At 47.1% G+C, this 27,813-nt stretch overlaps 1 protein-coding gene across 7 annotated transcripts in view; it reads left to right on the top strand.

Moving 5' to 3' along the window:
- Window positions 1-27,813, top strand: part of LOC143276358 (nucleolysin TIAR-like) — a 242,667-nt gene that overhangs the window by 203,626 nt on the left and 11,228 nt on the right. For all 7 annotated transcript variants that reach the window (XR_013053572.1, XM_076580858.1, XM_076580843.1 and 4 more), the window contains 5 exons: window positions 7,659-7,734; window positions 22,179-22,284; window positions 23,399-23,491; window positions 25,688-25,772; window positions 27,535-27,667. Coding sequence is in view for 6 of the 7 variants with exons in the window: in XM_076580858.1 (XP_076436973.1) it covers window positions 7,659-7,734; window positions 22,179-22,284; window positions 23,399-23,491; window positions 25,688-25,772; window positions 27,535-27,667 (493 nt within the window). In the remaining variant the exon portion in view is untranslated. The remainder of the gene's footprint in view (window positions 1-7,658; window positions 7,735-22,178; window positions 22,285-23,398; window positions 23,492-25,687; window positions 25,773-27,534; window positions 27,668-27,813) is intronic.

Below are 27,813 nucleotides of genomic sequence, written 5' to 3'. Positions count from 1 at the left end.
CATAAATGAAGGGAAAAAAAGTTTTGTATGTTTTTTTCGGTCAATAAAGACCCAACTAAGATAGGAATTCTGCACAATGGAATCGTTCGCATTGGAAGTTATTAGTTGAAATGATCCCCAGTAATACCATTTCTCCATAATGCCATGTAATACGATTTACCCTCTCCCTTTATGATGTTTTGATCATTGGGGAAATAACGTGTGTGTCTGTGTCTGTGCGTAGGCACGCGCGTTCTTGTCGCATGTGCATGCATGTGTACGTGCCCTGTTTTGTTTGATACATCTATTATTTTTCGTTGAAGTTATCTTTTAGCCAGACATATTCATGAGCCATTATTCTTTACAGGCCCCTTTCCATCTTGCCCTTTCCCCTCCTTCAGGGCTATCTTCTCTCCACCATCCGCTGAAATGTTAACCGTGCGATGTATACTTTTTTCTCAATCTTTTCTTTGCTCCACAAGCTTATTTTCTTTTCATTGTATAGGCTTTAGGAGGTGAGGGAAGTGGCGGGGCTTACGATCTTAACGCTTGTATGGCATGATTCACAAGGACGGTTTTTAAAATTTGTCTCAAGTTTGGTTTGGTGTTTACATGGGTCGTATAAACACGCCGGTTGATAATCGGCATCTGCGTTGAAAGTTGGGGGGCAGGGAGAGACATTGAGACGAAGCCTACAGTTGATGCAGTTGTTGCTGGGCACTGAAACACTCTGTGTGTGTGTCTCTCTCCCTCCTGTTCTCCCTCCCCCCACCCCCCAAACACGTTTTATAGCAATCAAAAAACAAAACCAAAAAAATCAATAAATTATGAAAAAAGTAATAGGTAAAAAAAAGAAAGGAAAAGAAAAAAGATTGATTATAGAGAGTTAGTGTCTTTTCTGGACCGCTCGAGTGCACGCGCATACTTAAACCCAAACATTCGAGTTAATTCATCAACGTGCACCATGTCAAGAAGATAGGAAGAGAATGCCGGTTTGAAGACGTCCATTTGAGGACATTGTATAGAACTGACCACGACGCTTGTTTGAGGACACCGTCCAACTGTCAAGACACTTGTTCGAGATCACCGTATAGCGGGTGAGGCTGGAAAGACTGACGGAAGTCTGCGCCACTTCCTGTTAGCTGGCACTGGACAGAAAAGGAGATAAATACAATTAACACTTCTTCTTTTCCTTCTTCTTCTGGCTTGAAGAGTCATTTGGGCGCTACCCGAGTCCTCCAGGTTTATCGGTTTTGTGTCATAGACAGGGTTTGTGCCAAAAGGTTTTCCTATCCATTCTGCAGTGTTGTCAGTCTATCCTTTTCTGTCTACCCCTATGTCTCCCTCCCTCGACAGTTCCGTTGAGAAATGTTTAAGCAAGGCCGTTGGATATTGTTACCATCGTAGTTTAGTGTCTGTAGATTTTCATACAAGTCCTATGTGCTTTGATGGGTTTTGGCACACTTGTTCACCGGTGATGTGATCAATGTATCTGATGTTTAGTATCTTGCAATAAACCTGTCTCATATCCATGACTTGGACAATTAAACTGTTAAGTATGGATTGCCTTTTGTCGTTCTAGAGTTAGCGCGTGCAGTGTGAATGATTAAGCGTCGACACGGCACAGGCACGCGCGCGCGTACACACACACGCGCACACACACACACACGCAAACACAAAGTTCACCCACTGCTTACACGCAATGAAGAATAGAGTCTGACGTTACCTAGAAAACTAGAGTGCAGTGAAAGAGTGGGGAGACCATAGAACCTTCCGTTTGATTTTCTGTAAACCAGCACAGAAGAAGTCGATACCTTTTGATCATGCTGGCGCCGAGGCTGGGGAAGTGGAACGGTAGAGAGAGGGAGACAGAGGGGTGTGGGGTAGCTGGTAGAGTAGAGAGAGAAATCGTGAGGTGGGAATAGAGCGGTAATTGTGTGTGTGTGTGTGTGTGTGTGTGTCACAGAGACAAAAGGGGGGGGGGAAGGGGAGAGACAAATGGAGTTGGCAGGAAAAGAAAGAAAAAATTGGCTCCAGTGTTTAATAATTTATCATTCCAATTTTCTCCGGGCGTGGAATAAAGACCACCTCACCCTCTCTTCCACCCTCTCCTCCGCACATCCATTCCTGTCCCCACCCTCCTCTCCGTCCCCGTTCAACAACAAACTATCCCCCCTTGCCCCATTTTGAACGTGGCCGTTCTCAGCGGGCTTGGATTCTCACCACCCTCGTTGGCACTGTTTTTGCTGGTGTTGCCAAGTTTGTTGGGCAATTTCCCCTTTGCGCGCACGCCGACCGCTAGCTTGCTGCAATTCCATAAATGCTGGCCAAAGACAAATGCATATTTGATGGGCCTTTTCTCTCTTTTTTTTTTCTTTTCTTTTCTTTTCTTTTTTTCTTTTTTTTTTCTTCTGTTTTTTTGTTTATTTTTTTTATATGTTAGTGAAAGCCAGGCTCCGGCTGTGGATTGGGATCAGTGAGCCATTGCTGATGATGCATTATTTACTGAAGGTCATCTCTCAGCGGTGCCGACGGACAAAGACCTGGGCGACGATCCTGTTCACGTCCCTGCGGAACCGGTTGTTACAGCTCGGAAAGCGCTTTGTACAGACGCGTCCATTAGGCTTGTGTCCCATGCTTGTATTGATTTTTTTCCCCCTGTTGTATAACGGAACAGTATTTGGGTTGAGACTAATAGGTACCCCCATCCCCACCCCCCAACCCAAACCCTATTCCTTCTCCTCCTCCTCTTCCTCCCCCACCCCTCCCCCAACTCACACCAACACAATTGCCTACTATTTATGTTAATTGATTTAGTGCAGACCTTGCTTTGAAAATATTACGCAATTAGCAAGCTGATGCGAACGGATGTAACAAACTCGAGTACTAGACATGCAGAAAAAAAAAAAGACAACCGAATTTGTCTGGGTTTCAGCGAACAATCTGGTTAGTTTAGGTTTTCTTTTCGTTTTTATTGAACCCAGTTCAGAGCTTTCGATACTGTCGATCCCATAGCAGATTCCATTGTCTGAAATTACATAATTCTTTGATTAATTCATCCGCTTGTATTGATTATTCGCTTGAGACGATAAACAGATCCCCTTTTGCAGAATGCACTTATCGCAGGAAAAAGAATCCACAGCAATAAAAGGATTGTTCCTGGCATAATACTACTATATTTTTCCACTCTGATAGCAAAACAAATAGCCATGCAGACAGAAATAAGACAAAAATATATGGATGGCGTTGTACTGTGGCGATGCGCTACCCCGGAGAGAACAGGAGGGCAGACCGAATTTCACTCACATAAATCTGTAATAATAATAATAATAGATCAATTGTGTATGGGCAGCACATCAAAGTAGATTTGGCTTTGTCACTTAGGAGGAGGGCATTATGGTGCATCACATGACTGACTGACCATTACCAATTCATGACCAGTACATTATCTGACATGGAGTGGCGTGCAAAAAGTGGAGGGCTTTCAACGGTAGTTTATCATACACAGGCCAGTGCCATGACAGGTTCAGTGTCACGGTGTAGTGATATCACGAAGGAATAGTGTTGTTAACGAATAGAAAGTTGTCATTTTCTGCTGATCACGTTTACATTGTGGCCCTATTCATTTTAGTTATTGAGGCATTTACTTGGGTGTCTTTTTAGAAATATATATATTTGTTGATTCTTTGTTGTTGCCATGATTCATTCACTCACTAATTTCAAACTTGACGAGTGAATAACAAGTTGGCGTGTTTCTGTGCAAATCGCGCTTCTTCTTTTCTCAATTTTCGGTCATGTTTGCATAGGTGATTAGATCAGGAAGGGAAACAAATCAGAAACAAGAAGTGTTTAGATTTCCATATGTCTCCGTTTGCGGTCCGCAGTGCTGAGGTCCCCATTTAAACAAAAGATTGCGACATGAGCGGAACAGGGAACTGCAGAGTTTACCTTTTTAAATCTTATTGATATGCAAGTTTTTTCCCCACCGCCTCCGCACTGCTCCGAAACCCTTCTCCCTGTTTACAATGCTTTTTCATTTGGACAGCTGTCCTCTTTTTCACACACAATCCGTGGCTTTTAGCACAGTTGACGGGGTCAAGCATGTCTGTGTGTGTGTGTGTGTGCGCTCTCTTTTATCAGATCGGTTTATGCCGTCCGGAGCCAATGATATGGAAGTTATGATGGGTGATCAAACCCAGGTCATTGGTTTGTCTTTCATAGTTTTCCATCCCGTCTATACATATGACACACCCCTCTCATACCTCCAACCCTTCCCTCTCTCCAGCCCCCACCGCGCTTCCCCAGCCCCCTCCCCTCCCCTCCGGGCCATGGAATGAGTTTTGTTAGCCCGGCTGAGTAGTTAGTCAGTCAGTCAGTCAGTCGACTGTGGTGCCAGTGGAGTGAAATAGTCCAGTCGGATGGGATGTCAGGAGGGTAATGGCGAAATGAGAGGGGCCTGATACGCTGGGGACTCCTCCAATATCGGGCTGTCACTGTTTCCGCCTTTTCGGAGTCTCCCAGACGCTGCTCGCTATGCTCCCTTGGTCTGTCTTTGCTTTTCTTGATAATGCCTCAACCCCTCTTTAAAATGTTGTTGTTTTGTTTTGTTTTTGTTTTTTAAAGTTTTTCGTTTTTCATTGTTTTGGGGTTTTTGGGTATATTTATTTCCCCTCTTTCTTTCCACCCCATGCCTTTTCACTTCTTTGATTTGTATCCATTATGGCTTTTATTCTTTTCTTTTTTTTCCCCTTTCTTTTCTTTTTTTCCTCTCTTTTTTTCCCTCTCTAACGTTGTTTCATCCAGTTTTACAAACTTTATTTCTGGTGGGAAATAGCTCTTGATTTTAATCCTTTTCAAAAAAAAAAATCTTTTATTTTTTATCCTGGGGGGAGGGGGGGGGGGCGTAAAATATGGCTGATTCTATTACTGTTTGTGTGTACATGAAGGGGGGGGGGGCTGTTTTTATGCTGTGATTGCAGCGATGGAAAGATAGGAGCCCCGGCCAAGTCATTAAGTGGGTTGATGATTATTGTATTTTAGCATTGTAGAGTACATCCCAATAGAAGTGTGTGTATATATATATATATATATATATATATATATATATATTAAATATAAAGAAATTAGAAAGATTTAAAGTTAGGTAATTTCCTGCTTTATTGTTTTTCTTTTCTTTCTTTCTTATCTTTCCCCCCATTGATTGATGTATAAAATAAATTTTAAAAAACATTTAAAAAAACAAAAAAAAACAAAAACAACAACACTAGTTGACTTATTTCCTGCTGGAAAATAGAAAGGATGCTGCAAACGAAAGCTTACTATACGCCTTGTTGTGACAAGGGGCTGTTGGGCAAGGCTTGTCTGTGTCGTGTGCCACTCGTTTCTGTGTGCAGCCAGCCGTGAAGGGTGTGTGCGGCGTTGTGGCTGCTTAGGTTGGGCTAGCTAGCGAGCAACTTGGTGAATGAAAGGTCATTTTATATGCTGAGCGTGGGTCAATCGATATTCAACTGACATATCAGTGAAATAAAAAGGGGGAAGGGAAATGACGGGGGTGGATCAGGTTGGTTTGTACCATGCCAGCCATGTCCTTCGTTATTCACTGTCTTCTGCCAGTAACTGATTGCACGCCCCATTTTCTTTAACCTCCCCCAAACACAGAGAGAGAGAGAGAATCCCAATTTCCCAGCAGAATGCATTCGATGAGAGAGAGAGAGAGAGATGGCAGATTGCGATGGATCGGAGCGATGACTGATTTGCAACACAATTAAAATATCATTATATTCACGGATGGGATGGAGAGGGGTGGGGGAGGATGGAAAGAGGGGTGGGGAGGGGAGGAGAATAAAATTGGCTGTTTCTGGCTGCCATAAACTTGTCATGGATGTATGGGCGAAAACGAGTATATTGTAATGAAGTACGGCCAACCAGCCCCTCGTAGAGCTCCCCCACCCCCATCCCCACCCCCACGCCCTCAAAAAAGGGGGGGGGGGAGAAGATTGGGAGGGGGGGGGGGCATTTGATTTCGTTTGCATTAAGTTGTGGTTGATTAGAGGAAGAGGATTAATGGTAAGCGATAGATCGTCGCATCAAGTTGTCATCCAGCCCATTTCTTCCTCTCTCTCTCTCTCTCTCTGTCGTCCCTTCTGTTTTGCCCCTCCTTTTCCCCTCTCTACACTCGCCTCTCCACCTTCCCCCTCCCACTCCCTATCTCATTCTCTCTGGCGCTTGTCTCTTCATTGGCTAATTCTTTCTGCTGCTGTCTTTCCGCACGGCCGCACGAGGGCGAAATGCGATTTTCAGTTGTTGAAGGAGTAGGGAGAACCAACAAGCTTGATCACATTCTAAACTCTCTCTCCCCCCCCCCCCCCACCCCCCCCATCCCTCACAGTCCTCCGCCCTCCTTCCCCTCTTCACTGCCCCCGTCCCTTCACTCTCCCCCCACCCCCCACCCCCACCCTCCCCAAACTCCTGCCTCCGGCTTAACGCGATTACATTCTTTGCAAACTCCTCCGGGTTGTGTCTCTCCCACCCCCGCCTCCATCCCCCCCGATACCCCCTCCCTCTTCTTCCTCCCGGTTTCCCATACCCCCATCCCCTCCGTGCGCCGACTTGGGTTTGGCTTGGGGAGAGGAGGAAAGAGGGTGGGATGGGGTGGAGGGGTAGTGAGCTTGGTGAATTGTTCCAGAAACGGAAAGTTTTTATGTCACTTGTTTGGGTTTTGTCCTGTGTAGATTTCAGTTACACACACAGATCATGCTTCTTAGAGCGCTGTGTAGCTAAGCTTGTTACAAAACTTGGGGGGGGGGGGGGGGGGGGGGATTGTACGCTTTTCAACTCATGCATCCTTTTTTTTTTTCCTTTCTTTTTTCCCCCCTTTTTTTCTACTTTTTTTTTCTTTTTCTTTTTTTTTTTTATTTGATGTTAGTGTATTTCAGTAAACAGAAATGAGAACGTAACAAATTGCCCGTAAATCAGTTCGGGTGTTTTGCTTGCTGTCTTCCTTTTTTTTTTTCTCTCTCTCTCTCTCTTTTTTCTTATTTATTTTTGGAGCAAGGGAAGTGTTCGTGCGTGCGTGTGCGCGTGCACCTGCTCGCAAATGTCAACTTGGGAAAGTACTTTCTTGTGCATGATTGTTTACTGCATTGTGCAGTTCTTCTTACTGGCAAGCGATGGAGGTTGTAGGAGGGAGTGGGGGATTACCAAAGGTACATTTTAGCTGATTTTCTCCACCATTGAAACTGTTCTTGTCAGGTGTTTGTAGCTTGAGGGAGGAAGGGAGCTTGCGTAGGGGCGTGGGGAGGGGGTCATTGAACTGTCATATCAACGCTAAAAAACAGTAAGTTGTTGTTTTTGTTTTTGTTTGTTTTTTTTTTATCTTTGTTGGGTTTCTTTTTTCCCTGTGTTTTTGATCCTCCACGCTGCCCTAAAGGGGGCCAAAGGAAATGAGAGATTGACCTGAGATTTACGTTCCGTCTCCATTAACCTTATCCGTCTTTCATTCCTTGGATCAGTTTCTCTCACCCTTTTAAGTCTTCTCCAAAGTCTTTTCCGGAGCAGGCTTTGGGGGTGAGAGCCTCTTGTTATTACTTTATTTTATTTTTATTTTTTTATCCGTTTTTGTTTTTTTGTTGTTTTTTTTCCCCCCCCGCTGACCTGGTTTGCTTCTTTTTTGATTGCAGAGATTGTAAAATCATCCGCGATCCCACGACACAGAAATCCAAAGGATATGGATTCGTATCGTTCGTGAATCGAGCGGTAAGTAAAAAGAATGAATAAGTTAACGTTATGTTTTTCGTTGTCGTTCTTCCTTCCTCCCTTCCTTCACCCCTCAACCTTTGTGTCCTTCATATCTGCACTAGAGTTTTGTTTGTTTCTTCTGTCTGTGTGATTGTGTGTTCGTCTGGCTGGCTGAGCAGTTGTGTGTGAGAAATTCAAGATTCAAAAACTTTATTACTCAAGGATAAAGATTTTAAGCATCGCCTAGTCTTCCAGTATGTTCTAGTGACAACAATAACAATAACAACATTAACGATAACGACACAACAATATTTTTAACACTGCTACATCTACTGCAATTACTACGAATGATAAACATCATCATCACCAGCATTGTAAAAAGTAGTAAAAGTAATAAAACGAACGCATTCACACGTTCACATCGACCCACCCCCACCTCCACATACATGCACATACACATGCACACACTCTCCACCCAACACACGCACACGCACACTTATGCACATACAGAAACATGACCGAAGTGAGAAACAAATAGCGAACATAAAGAGAACAGATAAATATTACTTTGTCATTGTACATATGCAGAAGTGATTAATTTGCTGATGCAGATGTTACAGGTAATAACATCGATGAACAGGCGAACAAGTAAAACATTGAAGCACACAGGCAGAAAAAATAAATTCACTTCATGTAAAAGTATAGAGGAGGGGTGGGGGAGGAGGCAGACCCAGAAGTTTCGGTTTCCCAGACACAGCCTGTTTTCTCGTGACGAGTATGTTCCCGATATGGAAAATTCAATGGTTTGCTCTGTTGCGGTCACCTTTACATAAGATCATCAGCTCTTTCTTCGTGTGGGGAGGGGGTTGTATGTGTTATGAGAGCTGCTTTTTTGTTGTTGTTGTTGTTGTTTTTATGTGCGTATTGTCAAATTCTTCATTTCTGGATGATCCAGTTAAGCTTTCTGTATTGTAGATTAACTTCGGCATGTGAATTGATTACATCAATACATGATATCGTGTATTTCTGGCACTGTATACAATTATATTTCTCTTCTGCATAATCAGACTTTCCTCCACGAAAGGGGCGAAAATCTAAGTTATTGTTGGTCATGATCTGCCCACCATTTTTCTGTAAACCAAATTTTTGGATCATTCTTAACAACATGCAAATATATAACTTTTTTTTCTTGGAAAAATCACCTTTTTTTTTTTTTTTTTTTTTTTTTAGTATTTATTTTAAGAAGTTGCGATCCCAGGAGACCGATCTGTTATCTAGGGACAGAAAAGAAATTATCCTGTTTTTTCTTTCGGTAGTCTGAATCGGGAATTTTGGAACGGTTTGTAAACTTGATATGTTTCATCAGAAGCTGGCGCCAATGCTTTGCTGCCATTTCCCCTTGAACCTTCTTTGCTGGAGATGACTGTAAAGTACAGGGGGGTGACAGAGAGTTACCAGTATTTTCACGTAGCTCCAAACAGGCTTTGCCTTGGCCGTTGAGAAAAAAATGCGAGTTCCTACTTCATACCCAACCCTCCCCAAATCGCTCTCTGCGAGTGGTTTTGTAAAGTTTCTGTACGCGTTTGTTTGTACATGGTGATGGGATGTTGCATGATTGGGTGTGAATATGCACGTGCCCTATCCCACCCAAGTGCGTATGCACACCTCGCCTCTGCCTCCCCAGCCCTGTTCCGTCACCAGTTCGGGAAAAGGCTGGAATGATGAGGTCACTGGAGATTGGGAGGCGGGCGGGGTGGTGGTGGATTGGCACGGGATGGTGGCAGAATGAAGAGGGGCAGAATAATTGCATGCAGAAGAAGACAGTTGCGGCAGAAGGTGACATTGACATCACCGCTGAGGCCTCTGAAGGAAAGAAAGCGAGGACTGTCCGAGGAAATTAATGTGATTAGCTCCCCCAGGTCAGAAGGAAATTCGGAAAGGGAAGGAGGTATTTAAAAGAAAAAAAAAAAAAAAAAAAATCCAGTTAAGGCAGATCCATCGTTTTTGATGAAGTTGCACAGTCTGTTTTTGAAACGGAGAGCAGAGGCCGCCTTTGAGCCCTTGCCAGATGATGGAAGATGGCGTTCTCACTTGGCAACGTAGCCTGAATAGTGGTGTTGACTGGGAGGCAGTCACATCGATCAGCGCATTCTGGCAGCTTTGTCAAGAGGATGGCTTTTTTGCCTCTTGTGGCCTGAAGATGAGCTGTCAGCATTTTCCTCGACTGGTCATCACTGGCACTGTCCCATTTCGTGTTCTTTTCTCTCTTTCATTCTTTCTCTTATAAGATGCGAGAAATTTGCCAGAAACAAGGAAGGTTTTAGTCTGTGTGGGGATGTGGGATACAGTGAGCTTTAAGTCAGATAACTTTCTTTCTCGTGACAATATCTATAGCACATAGCCTGAGCCCAAGGCCTAAAACATTACTTCTTCCAGGGTGAGGCTGAAGATTCATCTTTGCTCTCCCCCGTCATTTCTGTAATTCCAACTTCTGTTTGTCACAGTAAACATTACGTGTATCAGGAGTTTTCAAGTCTGTCAGATTTTCTTCTGGTGCTACTTTGGAAACCGTAAATGACACTTGGATTATGTTCATGCTACTGCAGCAAGCATCATCCATTCGAATAATAATGAGTATGATTGCTTAAATGGTGGGGAGGGAGGGTGGATAGAGGGGATGAATCAGACATATATGTCGAAACAAAGCTTCGTCATAACAGTTGTTGAAACCCACGAACACTGTCTTTGAAACAGTTGTCTCGAGTGTCATCAGAATGCGTGCAAGCCGAGAACACTTTCTGGAAAGCAAATCCTTCTTAGAAAAGTACATAAATCATTAACACTGTGGCTGTCAGACTTGGCAGTTGGAAGACCAAATCCGTCTCAGCAAAGTACACATTGAACGTCTGACTCGAAAGGCGAGAAGCTGTCAGCAGGCAAACAAGTACTTGATTGAAAACATCGTTTTGAAAATGCCGCTCACAACCTTGCTCATTTTGCGCCCTCCCGACACACACACACACACACAAACACACTTCACCTTTCTCTCTCAGCATCTCATCATTACATTTGGTTGGCTCCTTTGCATTTAACTGCATCATTGGTTAATGTTTGGACGCACAGGGACGACGCGGAAACTGTCCGGAATAAAAAGAAAAAAAATATTGTTGTTGTTGCATTGGGCTCTTGGGTTGAAGACACCACCATCACCAGTGCCTAAGAATTTCATGCAGACTGAGGGTGTGCTGCTACCGCTTCTCTCTCTCTCTGCTGGTCCCAGTGTGTTTGTGTGGGGGAAGGGGGAGAGAAGGGGGGAGACGGTGTCATTCTGACGGACGGCGTCCACCCCACCTCCCTCCCCTGACACCCCCACCCCCCCCCTCCCTTGTGTGCAGGATGGCCGGGTCGTGCTTTTCGTGTTCAGAGCTCACTTCGGGGGTCTGGCTTCGGCAACAGTTTGATGGCAGCGCGGCTTCTGTAGTAGGTGCTTGAAGGGCACATAAGACAGAAGTTGGGGTGGGGGCGCGGGAGGCCGAAAGAACAAACGAAACGGTCTGCTTCCCCACTGTGTGAACTCCCCCCCCCCCCCCCCCCCTCCCAAACCTAGTGAGAAGGAAGGGGGAAGAGGACAATGATGGTGGAGGAAAGGAAGGTGTTAGGGTTGGGAAGGGGGGGGGGGACATCAGGAGGAAGAGTTGTGGCGGTGGGTTGATGGCTCTGTGCACTGGCCCAGGAGGGTCGCCTAGGGACTCATTGACCTCCCGGCTCTCGTCTCTTCTCCCCGCTAGCTTGTTGTCCGCGTTGTCATGGCGATTTCCGCCCCCCACCCCCACCCTCCTCCCAAACAGGCCACCACCACCACCACCTCTTCCTCCCCCCTCTCCTCCATATTTCACTTTTCGCACCATCTCTATTACCACCCCCTTCCCCCTATCCTCCTTCATCCTCCCCCCCGTCCCCCTTCCAACACACACACACGCACCTTCCTCTCACAAGATCAGCTCGAGAGGTCGTGGCTGGCAAGCGTCTAAATGGATGAACGCAAAATAATGTCGATATTCTTCTTCTGTTCTGCCCTCCACTCTACTACCTACCCTTTCTTCCTTCCCGGCAAGCACCAGAATGGATGGATGAATAATAATGTGGTTTTTTTCCCCTCTCGATGTTGTTCATGTATTTATACATGCATTTTTGTTTTGTTTTGTATTCTTTTGTTTTTGTTTAACCCGTACTCGGCAAACCTCGGTGAACAGCAAGGGCTTCTGTAGTTTGCAATTCTCGGTGGTTCCTTCCTTCGGTGCTGAGCGGATCGGTTGACGGAGCAAAACGAGATATATGAGATGACACCACGACCACCTCTCTCTCTCTCTCTCTCTCTCTCTCTCTCTCCCTCCCTCCCTCCTCCCCACTCCTCTCTGGCCTCTCTCTATGTGACTCTCTTACTCCCCACTCTGACCCCTGCCCCCCACCCCCACCCGATTCCCACAGGGTTTTTTTCTCTCTGATTCTCTCCCCTGTCTCCAAGGCCGGTGAGGTGTCTTGCTGGGCGAGCTTTGTGCAGTGCAGGTTCTCGCTGCTTGACGTTACATGAAAAAAACGGCGAGTCCCACGGGTGTGAGCAACATATTCTAATCTGATGGACAGATGCAAGAAAACCGCGGTAAAGTTGGACAGTTTGATAGATTTCTCGCCAGAGAAGACCTTTAAGAAAAAAGGAAAGAATAGGAGGTGTGTGGAGGAGAATGGGGGTTGGGAAGGGAGGGTCTTAACTCGAAAGAGACTGCGTCAGAAAAGAATCGCTGAAGTTTTTACCGTCAATTGTTAAACAGTTGTGGAGAATTGTCTGACTGAACGTATGCTGCCACACAGTCTCTCGCGTGATTACATTTAGACAAGAAGAGGAAAGACCGAGGTTCCCAAGAAATGAGTCAATCTAATAATATCCCAGGTCAGGGCAACTGGGGGCTGAAGCGTTATTAACACCAGATGAAAACCCTTTGATAATTGCGAAGAAATGTCGTTGGCATTTGCCGGGGGATAGCGGTAGCGTGTACTTTTTGTAATTGTTCTTTTTCCCGAATTTTAATTTCCAAACGATTCCCCAGTTACCAGTTTTTCCCCTCCCTTCTCTTTCTATCTCTCCCTTCTCTTTCTATCTCTCCCTTCGTTCCCATTTTTCCATCGGATCTTTTCCTGGCGTCCAAGGAGTGATGCCGTGGCGCCACGTCCAGAAATGAAGAAAGGAGGCTTTTCGGCCCACTGACGGAATGGACAAGGTGGCGCTAAATCACTCTTCACTTGGTGTCTGCTGGAAGTCGGGTATTAGTGGTGGTCAGGGTGTGTGAGCGCCTTCATCCCTTTCCACCATACAGGCGGTTGGTCAGAGTGAGTGTGTGTGTGTGTGCTGTGTGTGTCTCTCTCTCACTTCCGTTGCCTCCCCTGTCTCTCCCTCTGGGGGCCAAACCCACCCACGTCAGTGGATTGGTTGTGACCGAGTTCCATGCTGAAAGCTTCAGGGAAGTGAGGACCGTTTGTGTACAGAGCCTCTTCGTTGACTGGGTCTGTTTGGGGCAAGTCCATCCATCCGTGGTTGTTGAGGGTGTCGCACCAGTCATCTAGATGGTAGGTGGGGTGGGGGGAGGTGGAGGATGTTGCGGTGGTTGCGAAGTCCCCTCTGGTCTGGCTTTCCGCGAATTGTGTCACGTCACGTCTCGGGTTGGGCTGTTCCTTGATCAGAGACTGCGTTATTAAGAGACTAAAGCTTCTGGGCCGCTTGTCCCCTTGATCAGAGAGACTGGCCATAATACCGGGACTGAAGTTCTGATCTCATCGATCCGTTGCCGGGAGAGGAGGGGAGGAAAGAAGGTGGATGTGTGGTGGTGGGACAGGGATGGGTGGGGGGTGGTTCAGGGTTGTGTGGTTGAAGGAGGAGGGTGGGCGATGAGGAGGAGGAGGACGGGTAGAGAGCCGAGTTTGGGTGGGGAGTGGGGGAAGGGACGGGAGCGAGAGGGGAAGTTCTCCATATTAGGGAAGAGAGGATCCTCCCGATCCCCCACACTCCAACCCCCTTTCCATTTCCTCGGGCAGGCAGGGCGAAGGTGTCGGGCGTGTTTGCCGACAGAGCCCCCCCCCCCCCCCCCCCCCCACACACACACACACACACACACCACCCCTATCCCTGGCAGCGGCTTCCAGTGGACGTGTTGGTGATTTAATGGGGGACATACTCCACACCGCTGTACACGTGATCAAGGCTTCCACACAACCCTCGGGCCTGCCTACACCCCCGCCCTACACCCCCCTGCGCGTTTTTGGCACGTGACTGGAGGCTGGCCGTAACAAGGGAGTGACACAGTGGTCATGTCGTTCCTGAGCTGAGTCAGCCTGTCTGGTGTCAGGATGATGTGGGGGGGAGGGGGGGGGCGGTAAAGCGGGAATGAGAAAGGGGGGGGGGGGGGGGGGGGAGGGTCTGGTTGAAGGAGGTACATCTAGGAGTTGGTGAGCTGGCCTTGTCGAGTCGGTCAGCGAACATCTGCCGTGTTGGTCCATCCCCACATAACCCCTCTTCCCTTGCTCTGTTTCCCTGTCGTTAGATCCCTGATCCATTTCCTTCCCCTCGTCTTCCCACTCCTCCCCTCCCTGCCCCCCCCCCCTCCCCCCCCCCCACCCCCCTGTAATGTGCAAATGCACGCAGGCTCGTGGTTTACGCTTCACCTTCCGTATACGCTCAGATCGAAATGACCTACACAATAATTATTATTTTCATAGTTGCAGCAATTCCGTCAGTTTGCTCCATTATCAGTCGCTGCAACTCCATATTTCTCGCTATTTTGCGTGCTTCGCGCGCGTGTGGGCATGCGCACCCCGTGAATAATCAGATCTTTAACTGTTGGCTTGGTGAGGGAGAGCGAGGTGGACAGGGTGGAGGCGGGTGTTAAAACTTCAAAGCATTTCCTCCCCTTCAGCACCCTCCCACTCCTCAAAGGCCGTGTTGCTTCAAAGGAAAAGGGCCCAGCCTATTGGGTTCCACTGACGTGGCTTGAAGAACCCCCGCAGCCGGGGCACATGAATATTAAAGACAGGATTACAGATGACCCCCCATCCCTTACTGCGCGTCACCCTCCCTGGCTGCTGTCCCCAGGTGACCACTGTTGCACGGGGGAGGGGGGGGGGGGCGCAAAGAGTCGTGCTGGAGCCTGCCAATTTGCCAGAGAGATGGGGGGTGGGGGCCTCCCGAGGACTGCAGACGGCATGCGTCCACGGCACGGCACTGCGCCAAGAGACTGGGGCCCTGTAATTAGGTGCCCAATTTAGTTGCCTCACGGGGGACAACTTCTCCACAAGCGATGACCTCATTTCGTGCACGTGCGTGCTGAGCGGGGCACGGGAGGGAAGCAGAGGGGGGCGGGGGGGAATCTCTTTTTACCCCCATCTCATGTTTCACCACGTCCCCTCCTTGTCGCACGTGCTCGAACTCCCATCCTCTTCCCCCACCCTACCCCCTCCTAATCCATTGTTTATGCTGGTGTGTCAGGGGCTTCGGATGCAAACGGTTACACGTGATCATTACAGTTGAAAGCACTGCATACTCATGCGTTCACACATCATTATGGCGCTGGCGGTTTGAATTAATCCGCGTAGAGAGCCTCTACATAGCCATTTTGAACGCTGGAATATTGCCCAATCCTTTCTGAACGATCTCTCTCTCTCTCTCTCTCTCTCTCTCTCTCTCTCTGTGTGTGTGTGTGTGTTTACAGATATGTAAGCGTAAATTTCAGTCTGATCAATTTTTGGGCATCGGATATGTTATACGGCGTTCGGACGGTAATTTCCTCCCTTCGCCTTCGGTCCATTTCCCCGGCAAATCTCGATAATCTATCTTGTCCCTCTGTGTGTGTGTGTGTGTGTGTGTGTGTGGAGCGAGAGAGTGAGTGAGTTCACGATTATCCGGACAGTGCCAGTTGGCAGCGCAATTATTTTCTACCTTTACTTGAGTGAATGTCACTGTGTAACTTCCCTTGAACCTTACTGGGGACTGAGCTCTGACCGCAGTCTGCACTCTGCACGTCTTTGATCAGGGCGGCATTCACTGGTTCAGCTGTTGCTTTTCCTTAGTGCTCTCTCTCTCTCTCTCTCTCTCTCTCTCTCTTTCTCTCTGCAAGTCTCATTCTCTTCCTCTCTTTCCCCTGATATTCGTTTCTCTTTTTTCTTTCTACACCCCCCCCCCCCCCCCACCCCCCCTCTTACCACTCAGTTTCTTTATTGCTTGGTGCAGTGGTAAGAGAGCAAAATATACAGAGGGGAGATTTGGACGAGAGTTGGTGTGAGTGGGCGGGCAAGGGAGGGGGTGGGTGCAATGGGATTGGGGGTGAGGAGGGGAGGGTACTGCACTTTTCCACTTGTCAACATCCATTCGCTGCAACGTCTTCGTCGGTCCCTCCTGCTCGCCGAAACTGAACGGATTAATTGAGTCGGACTGGACATGCTCCAGTGCGTGCGTGCGCGCGCGCCCGCGTGCCAGTCCGGCCATCTGGTTGACGTCATCGCAGCATGTCGTGCGCATCGAGTGCTCGGCACGTGCAGTCTGGACGGGAGTGAACGAGGGTCAGTGGTCAGTAGTGTCTTATCTTGTGTGGCGTCGTTCTGTGTCGTATCGCGCGCTGCAGTTGACTGGTTAGGAGTTGGATCTAGTTGTTTCTGTGGCTTCGGGCTACTGCTAGGCCAGTCTGTTTGGGGTACAGGGGGTCTCAAGCGCTCTTGGGTTTCTTAGGAGGGGGCGGGATTTAAGGGGGGTGGAGGGGGGGGGGGGGGGAGTATGGTTTCAGCGACAGCATGGCCGCTGAGTATCGGACGTATCCTTTGATGCACACACACACCTCCGACTCTCCCTCCCCCACCCCCACCCTCCCCCCACCCCCCCTTAACCCCTCGCCCCATGCCCCATCACAGATGATTTCCTTCCGTCAAAAACATTTGCCGCGCCATCCGTCAAACTGTTACCAGCCGTCACCTTTTTTTTTTTTTTTTTTTTCTCTCTCTCTCTCTCTTCTTTCTCTCCCCCCCCCCCCCCCCCCCCCCGTCCTTTATTTTTTCTCCCCATTCCTCAACCCCCCCACCAACCCATTCTCCCCAACCCCCACCCTCTGCCTTGCACTGTCATGAGAATGGGGGGAAAGTTCTATCATGCATTACACAAGTTGATCTTTATTCCCCCCTCTCTCTCTCTCTCTCTCTCTGGGTGGTTCCAGGAACCAGGGAATGAGTGTTTTTCATCCATGTCTCCGCTCACCCCACACCTCGCATCCATCTCTCACTTTGTTGGAGAGAGAGAGAGAGACAATCAACTTCGATTTGTGTGTGAAAATGAATTGTTTATGGTATGCGCTAAAGTGCTCTCTCTCTCTCTCTCTCTCTCTCTCTCTCATATCCCGTTCTTTTCCTCCTTCATTGCCTCCCCCACACTCCCAACTCCCCGTCTTGTTTTGAATCTTTCTCTCCACCCTCCATCTCTCTCCCCCACCCTGTTCCTCCTCACCCCCTCATCTCTCCCATTACCTCTGTGTGGAGGAAGGAGAAAGAGAGGCCAGGAAGGAAGAGGGTGACGGTTGGTAAGGAGGAGGAAGAGGTGCACGTCCATTAGAAAGGAACATCAGAGAGAGATGTGGTGGTGGTGGTGGTGGTGATTCCGGTGTGCAGCGTTTAGCGGAGCAGCTCCGGGCCGGGGCCAGATTGGGCCAATTTGGGCGGTGTATCGGGGCTCCCCACATCCCACCCCTTGTTACATTGTCCTTGTTATGCCTGTTCTCTTCATCTTCTTGGGTATGGAGTGGAGTGTGGGGTGGTAGGCTCAGTCGGTCAGTCAGTCAGTCGTCAGTGGGATCGTTCTGGCCTTCAGACTGGTTGTTCGCCAGGCTACTTTGATCACCGAGTGAGTGAAACTGAAAGCGGGCAGACACAAAGACTTTGTTCTCTGTGACGGACTTGTCTCCTTTGTTTCTGGCCTCATGCAGTCGACCAGGCGCTGAGATAGGTTTTCTTTTTTCTCTGTGTCTCGGTATCACTCTCTCTCTTCTCACCCTCTCTCTCTCACACCTCTCTCTCTCTCTCTCTCTCTCACACACACACACACACACACACACACACACACACTGTCTCTCTCGCTCTCTACTCTCTCTCTCTCACTCTGTCTCTGCCTCCCTCTTTCCTGTTACCGACACTACAGTTCTGCTACCGCTACTACTACTACTACTACTACTACTACTTCTACTTCACCAGCACTTGGACTCCGAGGAACTGGGCATTTTCATTTTCATCCGATGAGCACTGTTCTTTCCCACACCACCACGATTCCAGATCCCCGCCCCCCTGCCCCCATCCCATTCATTTCAAAAGAGCGCAGTTGGATTGATCAGAAAAGTTCGAGGCTGTCATATTTCGAAGCGCATTAACACGCATCCCGTTGGGAGAATTGTGCAACATTAAACAAACAACCCCTCCTGGTGCTGAAACGAATGGAATCCCATTTCGGCACCGGTTGAAACAAAAACTCGGGGGGGGGGGGGGGGGGGGGGAGACAAGAGGGAAAAGAGGGATTAGGTACATGTCGGCAGGGATCGGAAGAGGGTGAGAGCAGAGGGAAGAAGTGGAAAGGGGAAGGAGAGAAGAGAAAAAGAGACGGGAGCAGACTGCAGTTGTGATGAGGGCAGAGTGGCTTGTAGAGACAGGCACTCGGTGTGACAGAGAGAGCCCTTGGCCCCGGACTTCAGGAAGTAATGGGGGTTGGGGGCCCCGCTGACGATCCCTGTTGGATCCAGGAGGGGGCGCTTACTTAATCCCCCTCACATTTAACCCTTTCCCGTATCATCACACGACGCTTTGTGCGCCATTTCCCCTCTCTTGTTACTGCTCCCCCGCCCCCGTCTTTTCCTTAGTTATCCCTCCTCTCCTGCCCTGCCCTGCCCTGCCCTGCCCTGAATCACATTATTGTCAATCCTTGGTTGTGGTGGTCATCTGTGACCACTTTAGCGTTTTCCAAGGGACATCATTGACTGACTTCGTTTCTGCACGTGGATGACAGTCTTACTCTTTTAAAGGTTACCTGCTACTTTGAAAAGGGGGGGGGGGGGGGGGGGGGGGACTAACGTTTCTGAGCAAATAGAAATAGCAACTGTAAATGCTAGACAAGTTGAAATTAGCAGGGTGATTCTGGAATTGGCTGGGTGAAGAAAAACAAAAAAAAAGAAGAAGAAGAAAGATACTAATCAGACCTTTTTTCTTTTCTTTTTTTTAGAGAGAGAAAGAGATTTATCCTTCCGGTATATGAAGTTATGAAGTCGCCTGCTAGAGTTCAACAGGATGGAAATCCTCGATGAATGCAATTCTGTTTTAGCGACGATTTTCACTTTTAAAAACAAAACATAATCATCCGTTTAAATTGCAATCAGCATAATTCAGTTCTTTCTTCAAAGTTATTCAAACAAATTCAGACATTCATACCAGATCCATTTAACAGTGACTTTTTTCCCTTATGAAGCTTCTTGCCTGTTCTAATAAATTTCTTGCATGCACGGGGGCACGCGCGCGCGCTCAAACACACGCACGCACAGATGCGCGCGCGCGCGTGAACACGCGCACACTTCACACCAGCACCTCACGCCCACTTGCCATATGAAGCGCTAACACATGTTTTTGGCCTAATGCTCCAGCATGCGAGCGGGAGAAGTGTTGCAACGGGCATAACGTGCTGATGACACAACACTTGTCATCGGTAATGGGTGAGAGAGGGGTTGGGGGGGGTGGGCGATTTGGTTTTCATTGATCCCACCATTTTCCCCTCTCCTCCGCCCCCAACCCCCTCCACACCATAATGCTTCCACTTCCATTGCTTCCCCCCTCCCCCCCCCCCCCCCCCCCCCCATGCCCCACCACACCCTTCATTCCGTCACCGTTGCAAGTGTTTGCTCTTAGTCTGGCAGGGCATGGTGGTGGGCAGTGTATTATTGGCGGCAGGGAGGGATGTGAGGGGGGGAGGCAGGCACTGGAGCGACGCCGGGCAGAAGCAATTGCCGTGCCGTTGGATGGGTAATAGGACAGTGGTACAGTGGAGGGGGACAGAGAGAGTGACGGTGGAAGAGGGGGGAGGGGGGGGAGGCAGTGGCCGTGGTGGTGGCAGCTGCCGCTGGTGGAGCTGAAACCGCTCCTAATTGGATCATGGTTCCCAAATTGATCCATGCACATGGTGCCCGCCCCGCTGCCTTTTGTCCTCCCTCCCACCCCTCACTCACACACACACACACACACACACACACACACACACACACACACACACACACAACTCCCCCTCCCCTCTCTCTCTGTGCCATTGCCAGCCGCTGGCCACCTTTTGTCAGGCCGCGGGTCCATCTAAGGAGGAGGAGGAGGATATAGGAATGAAAAATAATAGATCTTGTAATACGTGTCCTCCTCTTCCCTCTTTGTCCATTAACTCTGGAGAAAGAAGGGGTGGGGGGGGGGGGGTCGTTGTCGTGGACTAGAATATGAATGACATTTTATGCTATGAAGTGTTGCTTTGGAGTGGGACTGTTCGTGGGATTTCAAAAGACTTGTAGCACCCCCGAAAACGGAGTATGGTTGCCTACATGGTGGGGTAAAAACGGTCATACACGTAAAAGCCCACTCATGTACATGCGAGTGAATGTGAGGAGTTGCAGCCCACGAACAAAGAAGAAGAAGAAGAAAAAGACTTGTAGCCAGTTCTGAAGAGGGCAGGTAGGGGTCGGTAATTCAGATATGATCCATGGTTTTTACCAACTCCGCTCCTTTTCTCCAGATTTGTGTGTTTCTGCCCCCACCAGTCGCAATGCATGCACACACACACACACACACACACACACAGAGCGAGAAAGTCTTACTCAAACACACACGCACATGCACACACACACACACACACACACACAGTCACAGTCACACACAGAGTGGTGATAGAGATAAAGGAGAACAGACTGATCTCTGATCCCCCCGCCAACCCACCCCAAGTTGTGTATGTGTTTTTCTGCCTCTGTCTAACCCCTCTCACCCTTTTCTCTTTTGTTAAAAACTTGTTCCACCTCTGCAGTGCCACCACCCCATCTATTACAGCTATTACAGCACCATTGGAACATGTTATATCTATATATAGTGATGTCCTCATCAAGTTTGTTTTCATGAGCTGTACCAGCATTGGACTGTTTAAATCTATATTTAGTGGTGTCCTAATCTAATTGATTTCCATGGATGTGGGAGTTTATTTAACATCAAACCCAATGAGCTTAATTGAGTGAACATGGTTTCAGCCTTATCCTAAGGGAATGATGATATACACTTGGCAAGAGCAGCTGTTGTGCATGCTGGGTAGGAACAGGGTGTGCCTGCGTAACATGTGTTGTGTGTGGGGTTTTCAGCCCATGCTATTCAGTATTGTCTCCAGGGCACTGACAATAGTGCTTTTATCTGCAATTGATTTTTTTTTTTTCTGCTCCACAGCTTTGCAGGGCTGTATTGAAACTGCAGTAGGCTGTGCACTAGTTTTTAAAGCCCAGGGCTTAATTGTGAGAATTCATGGTGGTTGAGTGTAAAATAGACAGGATGAAACAAGTCGGTCGGATAGGAGTAGTTTGGATAATATTTTTTTCTTTTCCCTTTTCTCTTTTTTTATTTATTTTTTTAGACCAGGCTAACCACCATAAACCATGACATAATTATCCATCCAGCTGTGGGACAGAAAACTGTTGTTTTGATAGCAGGAATGCAGGCAGACCTTTATTTGAAGACGAGTTGTTTTTTGCCCAAGGTTTGTCCGTCAGAAACCAGCACAGCAAAGTGTGGAATATTTGTGCATTCTCAGCGTTCAAATTTGAGCAGGTAGCTTATCTGATAGCCGAAGGTGAGATCTGGAGATGATGTTTGAATTGTTGGGCTGCATGTTTTCTCAGATAATGGCCCCAAGTCAGGCGTTTCTCCCCCCTGTATGACATACAGTGCATGCAACCAGTGGAAGCCTCTAAAAGGTCTGCTAAAGAAGACAGTTCAACATTTGTATTGCTGTCATTATGTTTTTAAGGACCTTCCGGTGTTTTCTTTTCCCCTGTTACGTATGGAGTGAAGTGATGATGAATGAAATGCACTCTGTCATGATACTTGTATACACTTGTCCAACAGTACTATGTTGTGATAGATTTCTACTTGCATCACAGCTCCCTCTGAGCAATGCATGCATGGTGAAACATGGTCATCTTTCATTGTGTGGGCTGTACCTTGAGGGAAACTGGCCATCCTTTCTTCAGAAAGAATAGCGCTGTGTGTTTCATCACTGCCAAGGCATAAGAAAAGAAGCAGTCTCTCGCAGTGTTGAACAATAATCACCATGGTATTGCTGCGTGGATGTGTTCATTTTCTTTCTGTTTTGTGTGTGTGTGTGTGTCCAGGATGCAGAGAATGCCATTGCCAACATGAACGGACAATGGCTGGGCACACGGCCAATTCGCACAAACTGGGCCACACGCAAACCCTTGGCTCCGGTGCCGAAAGAGAGTGAGTAATGCTTATGACGGTATAATGGCAAAATATATCCTGTTAAATGTACAATTACATTGGAATTGCTGTGAATCGCTATTAGCATTTTCTGTTACGTCATTGATACCATCATGTCCTTGTCGTCATCGGGCATGTTGTGTTCATTATGATATTTATTTCTGTAAGCCCCTTGGGCTAAAGCATCATTAAAATCAAAGTCAGATCTTTTAAATTAGGAAACCACTGACATTTTGGGTTGGAAGTCAAGATTGGACTTTTTTGTTGCTTTATTTGATCATGTGAAATTTCACTGTTCTATATCAATGAAGAAAAGGTCAGCCGCTGAACATTATTCATTATCAGTTAAGAAAAGGTCAGCTGCTGATCAGTATGCATTCAGTGTAGTTTCCATTCAGTCATGTATGTACAGTCTGTTACAGTTGTCAACATCATAATTTGTAAAAATGATTAGTTTTCCTTATTTTAAATGTAGGAACAGGGAAAGTACTTCAGTACCTTGATGTGCATGTAAATCCACATGGATAGCGAGTTAGAAGGCAAAGTGTGTCAAATCTGAATATTATTGTTGTGCCTGTGGAGTGGTTTTCCTTACGCTGAAATGTCAGCCAGTGCATGAAATGTTTAGTGATTGGCATTGGACGCATATCGCTCTTGAAAACCACTCACTCCAAACCAGTTATCACCGTCATCAGATATTATGGGTTTAGTTTGTGGTAATAATGAAAAATTGACATTACACTCACTCCTTTTTCATTTGACATAACAGGGAAGTTCCTCCCCTTCCCCTGTCAGGGAATGACAATGACAGGAATGACGGACCTTCCCCTGTCAGGGAATGACAATGACAGGAATGACGGACCTTCCCCTGTCAGGGAATGACAATGACAGGAATGACGGACCTTCCCCTGTCAGGGAATGACAGTGACAGGAATGACGGACCTTCCCCTGTCAGGGAATGACAGTGACAGGAATGACGGACCTTCCCCTGTCAGGGAATGACAGTGACAGGAATGACGGACCTTGAGTGATAAGCCACGAGGTCTGCAGTTAAGATGGCTGGCATTGCAAACTGTGTGTTCTGAAATCTTTTTACTTTTTTTCCCCCATCCAGACGTGAAACAGTTGTCGTACGATGAAATATTCAACCAGAGCAGTTCGTCAAACAGCACTGTGTATTGTGGAGGAGTCAGTACAGGCCTGACGGGTGAGTGGTGGTGTGATTTGTCATGATCACTCCTTGTAAAATACACATGCAGATAGATAATACAGACACTATCACCCAAACACAACACACACACACACACACACACACACACACACACACACACACACACACACACACACACACACACACAGTCTTTGTCTCTTTGATGAAGTGAAGTTGCCAACAACAACAAAAACACCTGTGTAGTGTGTGTGTATGCACAAGTGTGTGTGCATAATGCATGTGGTAATGTGTAATGGACTCCAGATGACATGGGGCACATGCATTTTTATGGGAGGGAAGGGAAACATTGTTGCCTGTCAGTCTGAAAGGTATAGGTAAAGATTGTTTACTCCATTCAAAAACTGTACCTTTTTTTTTCTATATGTATTCCTTAGCATTTTTTGTTTGTTTGAGAATTGTTTCATTTTCGGAGTCATAATTTCAAACATACTCTCCATTCCTCTTGTCATTTCAACAGATCAGAACTAGGCTGCATGATCAATCTACTTTAATTTGTTTAGTCACTAGTTTGGAATAATCCAAGAGTTTTGCTAATGGTATTTAGGAAAATCTTGATGGTGAGCAAACTTGATGCTGCTAAGATTGCTCAAGCAAGCCAGCCTTGTATTCCAGTGTGGTATGAAAAGAAATCCGGACTGCAGTTTCGTTGAATACTGCATGTTAAGGTACCAACCCCAAGCCCACCCTTTATTCCAGTTTAATAGTAGAAAAGCGCCTCGCATGAAGCAGTAGATAAACCATGTTTCATAAGGTTTTATGTACATGCAGTTCAGATCATGTTAGATCTGAGAACAGAGCAGCACAAAATTGTGTGGATTACTGTTATTTTCAAAGGGGGGTAGGGTGGAGTGGTGGGAGAGTGGGATCTTGATCAGCCACATATGTTCATCAGGAAGAGAGAGACCGTCCAATACAAAAAGTATATAGAATAAATAAAGATTATATTAGTTCAACATGATTTATTGCTCTCTGGATGAGACCACAAAAAAAACCCAGAACAGGTTGATTGAGGGTAGAAGGAGAATAATCCAGCAGGCTGCAATTTTTTCCAGCCGTGGACAGGGGGTGGGTAGGGGGGAGGGAATGGAAGGAAGCATTGATTGTGCCTCTGACAGAAACAAAAGAGCTGCACGGGGGGTGTGGGGGAGGAAGAAGAGAGGGAGCATTGTGATGTTTGGGATATGCAGTTGCATTGTGGAGTAAAGGGGAGTGGGGGGGGGGGGGTGGCTGTTTCAGCAGCCCCAGAATCCTCCCCCCCACCAGCACGGACGTAGCAGTGGGGTATGCTGTCCTGGGGGGTGGGTTTTTGCTGTGCTGCACAAATATTTATCCACGGCTCTTCCCGGCAGGGGGTGGGGAGGAGGGGAGGGGCTTGCCTGGGCAGTGAGCCTGACTGGGCATCATCATCATCATCATCATCATCACTCTCACCCCACCTTGTTGCCTGTGTGTGTGGGTATTGATCCGCTCCGGCACAGGTAGCCGCTCATCTGTGTGCCCTTGATCCTTTGATTGGTGGGGGTGAAGTGAGGAGGGGGCGGATGTGTAAAGGTAGGAGGGTAGGGTACACAACTGTGACGGAGGAAGAAAGTAAGGAAGATGCAGTCTGTTTTTGTAGTCTTTTTGTTTCTTGGTGAAATGTGTGTGTGGTGGTGGTGTACCTTTTCAACCCTTCTCCTTGTTTGGTTCTCTGTCTCCCCCCAAACACCATAACGTCTGACCCTGCCCCCGACCCCCCCTCCCCCTCCCCCTCCCCCTCAAACCTCTGCAGTGGCTTTTAACAACTCTTGTCACCCGTTGTCTTATAGATGAAGACTGGAAAAGATTTGGAAGAATACAGTTCATCTATGACCAGCCTACTCCCCTGCTCTCTCTCTCTCTCTCTCTCTCTCTGCCCAGTCTCCCTCTCTGTGTCACACTGACCCGGGTTCCTCCTCTGACTCTTATCTCTCTGAACCAATGAAAGCATAGTATTGAGTGTGCAAGAGCTAATTGTGAAAAGTTGTCTTGATGCAATCTGAAATATTACATGGATATTAGGTTAGATTTATATGAAAGAGAAAGGGTCTGTTAAAGTTGATGTGTGTCAGTGTGTGATTTTTGTTATTTGATTTGAGATGTTCTAAAGTAACAATGACGAATTGTGACCTTTATTTTCTTTTATTTTTTCAGATGAATTAATGAGGAACACGTTCAAGCAGTTTGGTAATATCCTGGAGATACGCGTGTTCAAGGAGAAAGGTTATGCCTTCATCCGGTAAGAGACTTTCGAGTCATGTGATCAGCTGAGGTTCTCCTCATACTGGTGTTGGTTGAGAAATGCGTGCATGCATCTGGCAAAGTGACCAGTTTCATGGGGGGTTTAGTTGGGTTTTTTTCTCCCTCATAGTCGTACGTAAGTATGGTGGATGAGTTTTGATACGTACCCACCCAAAATGGGAATTTGAAAAAGAAAGGATAGAATCATCTGCTGCGGCTCCCACCCCCCAACCTCCCCACCCCCCTGTTTTTTTTTCTTTTTTCTTTTTATTTTGTGAAGTTTTGGAGAGCCTTTGGATACACCACGGGAATGCTGTTTTTTTTGTTTTGTTTCATTGGGTTTTTTTTGTTTGGTCCAGTTCTGCTCAAGCTGGGAAAGTGGGCCTCGGACATACAGCGTTGGCACCATACATCCAGGCAGGAAATGTGTCTAGCCATAAACAACAGCTTTCTGCAGTATTTGTATTTGTATTTCTTTTTATCACAACAGATTTCTCTGTGTGAAATTCGGGCCGTTCTCCCCAGGGAGAGCGCGTCGCTACACTACAGCGTGGCCACCCATTTTTTTTGTATTTTTTCCTGCGTGCAGTTTTTTTTTGTTTTTCCTATCGAAGTGGATTTTTCTACAGAATTTTGCCAGGAACAACCCTTTTGTTGCCATGGGTTCTTTTATGTGCGCTAAGTGCATGCTATACAGGGGACCTTGGTTTATCATCTCATCCAAATGGTTATTCGGAAGATCAAGTCATTGAACCCCTTTTTTTGTATTGGATATCTGCCCGTTGAAACAGTGTCTGATCCAGCCATGGCCCCAGTCAGTATTGCGCTTCGTCATGTGGTGGCAGCTGAGTGGCTTCCCTTGGTTTTTTTTACACTCCCCCACACCTGACTGAAGGGCATGTGTTTTGAACTGAGGAATGCGATTGGCAAGTGGTAATGCGTCCAGCTAAGAAATGAGTGTCCATGGGTTCAAGTCCATTGTATACAAATTGGTGGGGTTTTTTGGGGGGGTTTTTTGTTTGTTTTTTTAAATACTCCTCCCTTCATTAGACCTTGAGTGGTGGTCTGGGTGCTAGTTTTTCAGACGAGATAAGCCACGGTCCCGTGTGCATGCAGTATGCACATGGCACACCTGAAAGAACACATGGCATCAAGCAACAAGAGTTGTCTCATGCAAAACTGTGTAGAAAAATCTACTTTGATAGTGAAACATATACACGAGCAGACAGGGGAAAATAGGTGCTGCATTGTGGTGGCTGCATTGTGCTGTCCCAGGGAGAGCAGCCCGAATTTCATGCAGAGAAAGCTGTTGTGACAAAAGGTTATAGAATGCAGTACAATACAACAAAGTACAAATCAGTACAATACAATACAATACAATGATATACTATGTTTGGTGTCATATACTGTACCATGTCATTTATATGCTATGCTATGTCCTTTGTGAAGGACTGTGACTCTCAGACTAGGAGGCAAGATTGCACTGGATCTTAGTGCTGCAGCCTTGGGGGTGAGTTGGCCTTTGGGAGCCATCCCAACACCAACTGTCCTAAAAACTCTCCTGGCCGAAAGAGTGGGTAAAGAGTATGTAACTTAGGCAAGACACTCTACACTATAATGGAATTCTAAACCAGATTGTAAGGACAGCAGTTGCCTCCTGTGCTGTTCTGATGGTCACAGTTGGACACGACTGTCATACATAACATACATAGATACATACTTATGCTATGCTATGCTATATTATACATGTGGTTGTGCAGGTTTGGCTCCAAGGACGCGGCGACGAACGCCATCTGCTCTGTGCATGGCACCACCATCAATGACCAGGTGGTGAAGTGCTCCTGGGGCAAAGAGCCCAACGAGTCCACCCAGCCCCAGGCCGCCGGCATTGTGGTGAGTCTACACACCTCCTCTTGGGGTCCTTGGGGGTTGGATAGAATAGAATATTTTATTGTTTAGAACCTTACAGTTTATAACATAAGACACAATAAAACATGAACGTGAGCATATTATGAAAAGAAACATTTGTTAATGAATTT

The sequence above is a fragment of the Babylonia areolata genome, chromosome 2 (genome assembly GCF_041734735.1).
Source record: "Babylonia areolata isolate BAREFJ2019XMU chromosome 2, ASM4173473v1, whole genome shotgun sequence".
NCBI lineage: Eukaryota > Metazoa > Mollusca > Gastropoda > Neogastropoda > Buccinidae > Babylonia > Babylonia areolata.
Note: the sequence above shows the minus strand (reverse complement) of the source record. Positions and strands in the feature narration are given on the sequence as shown.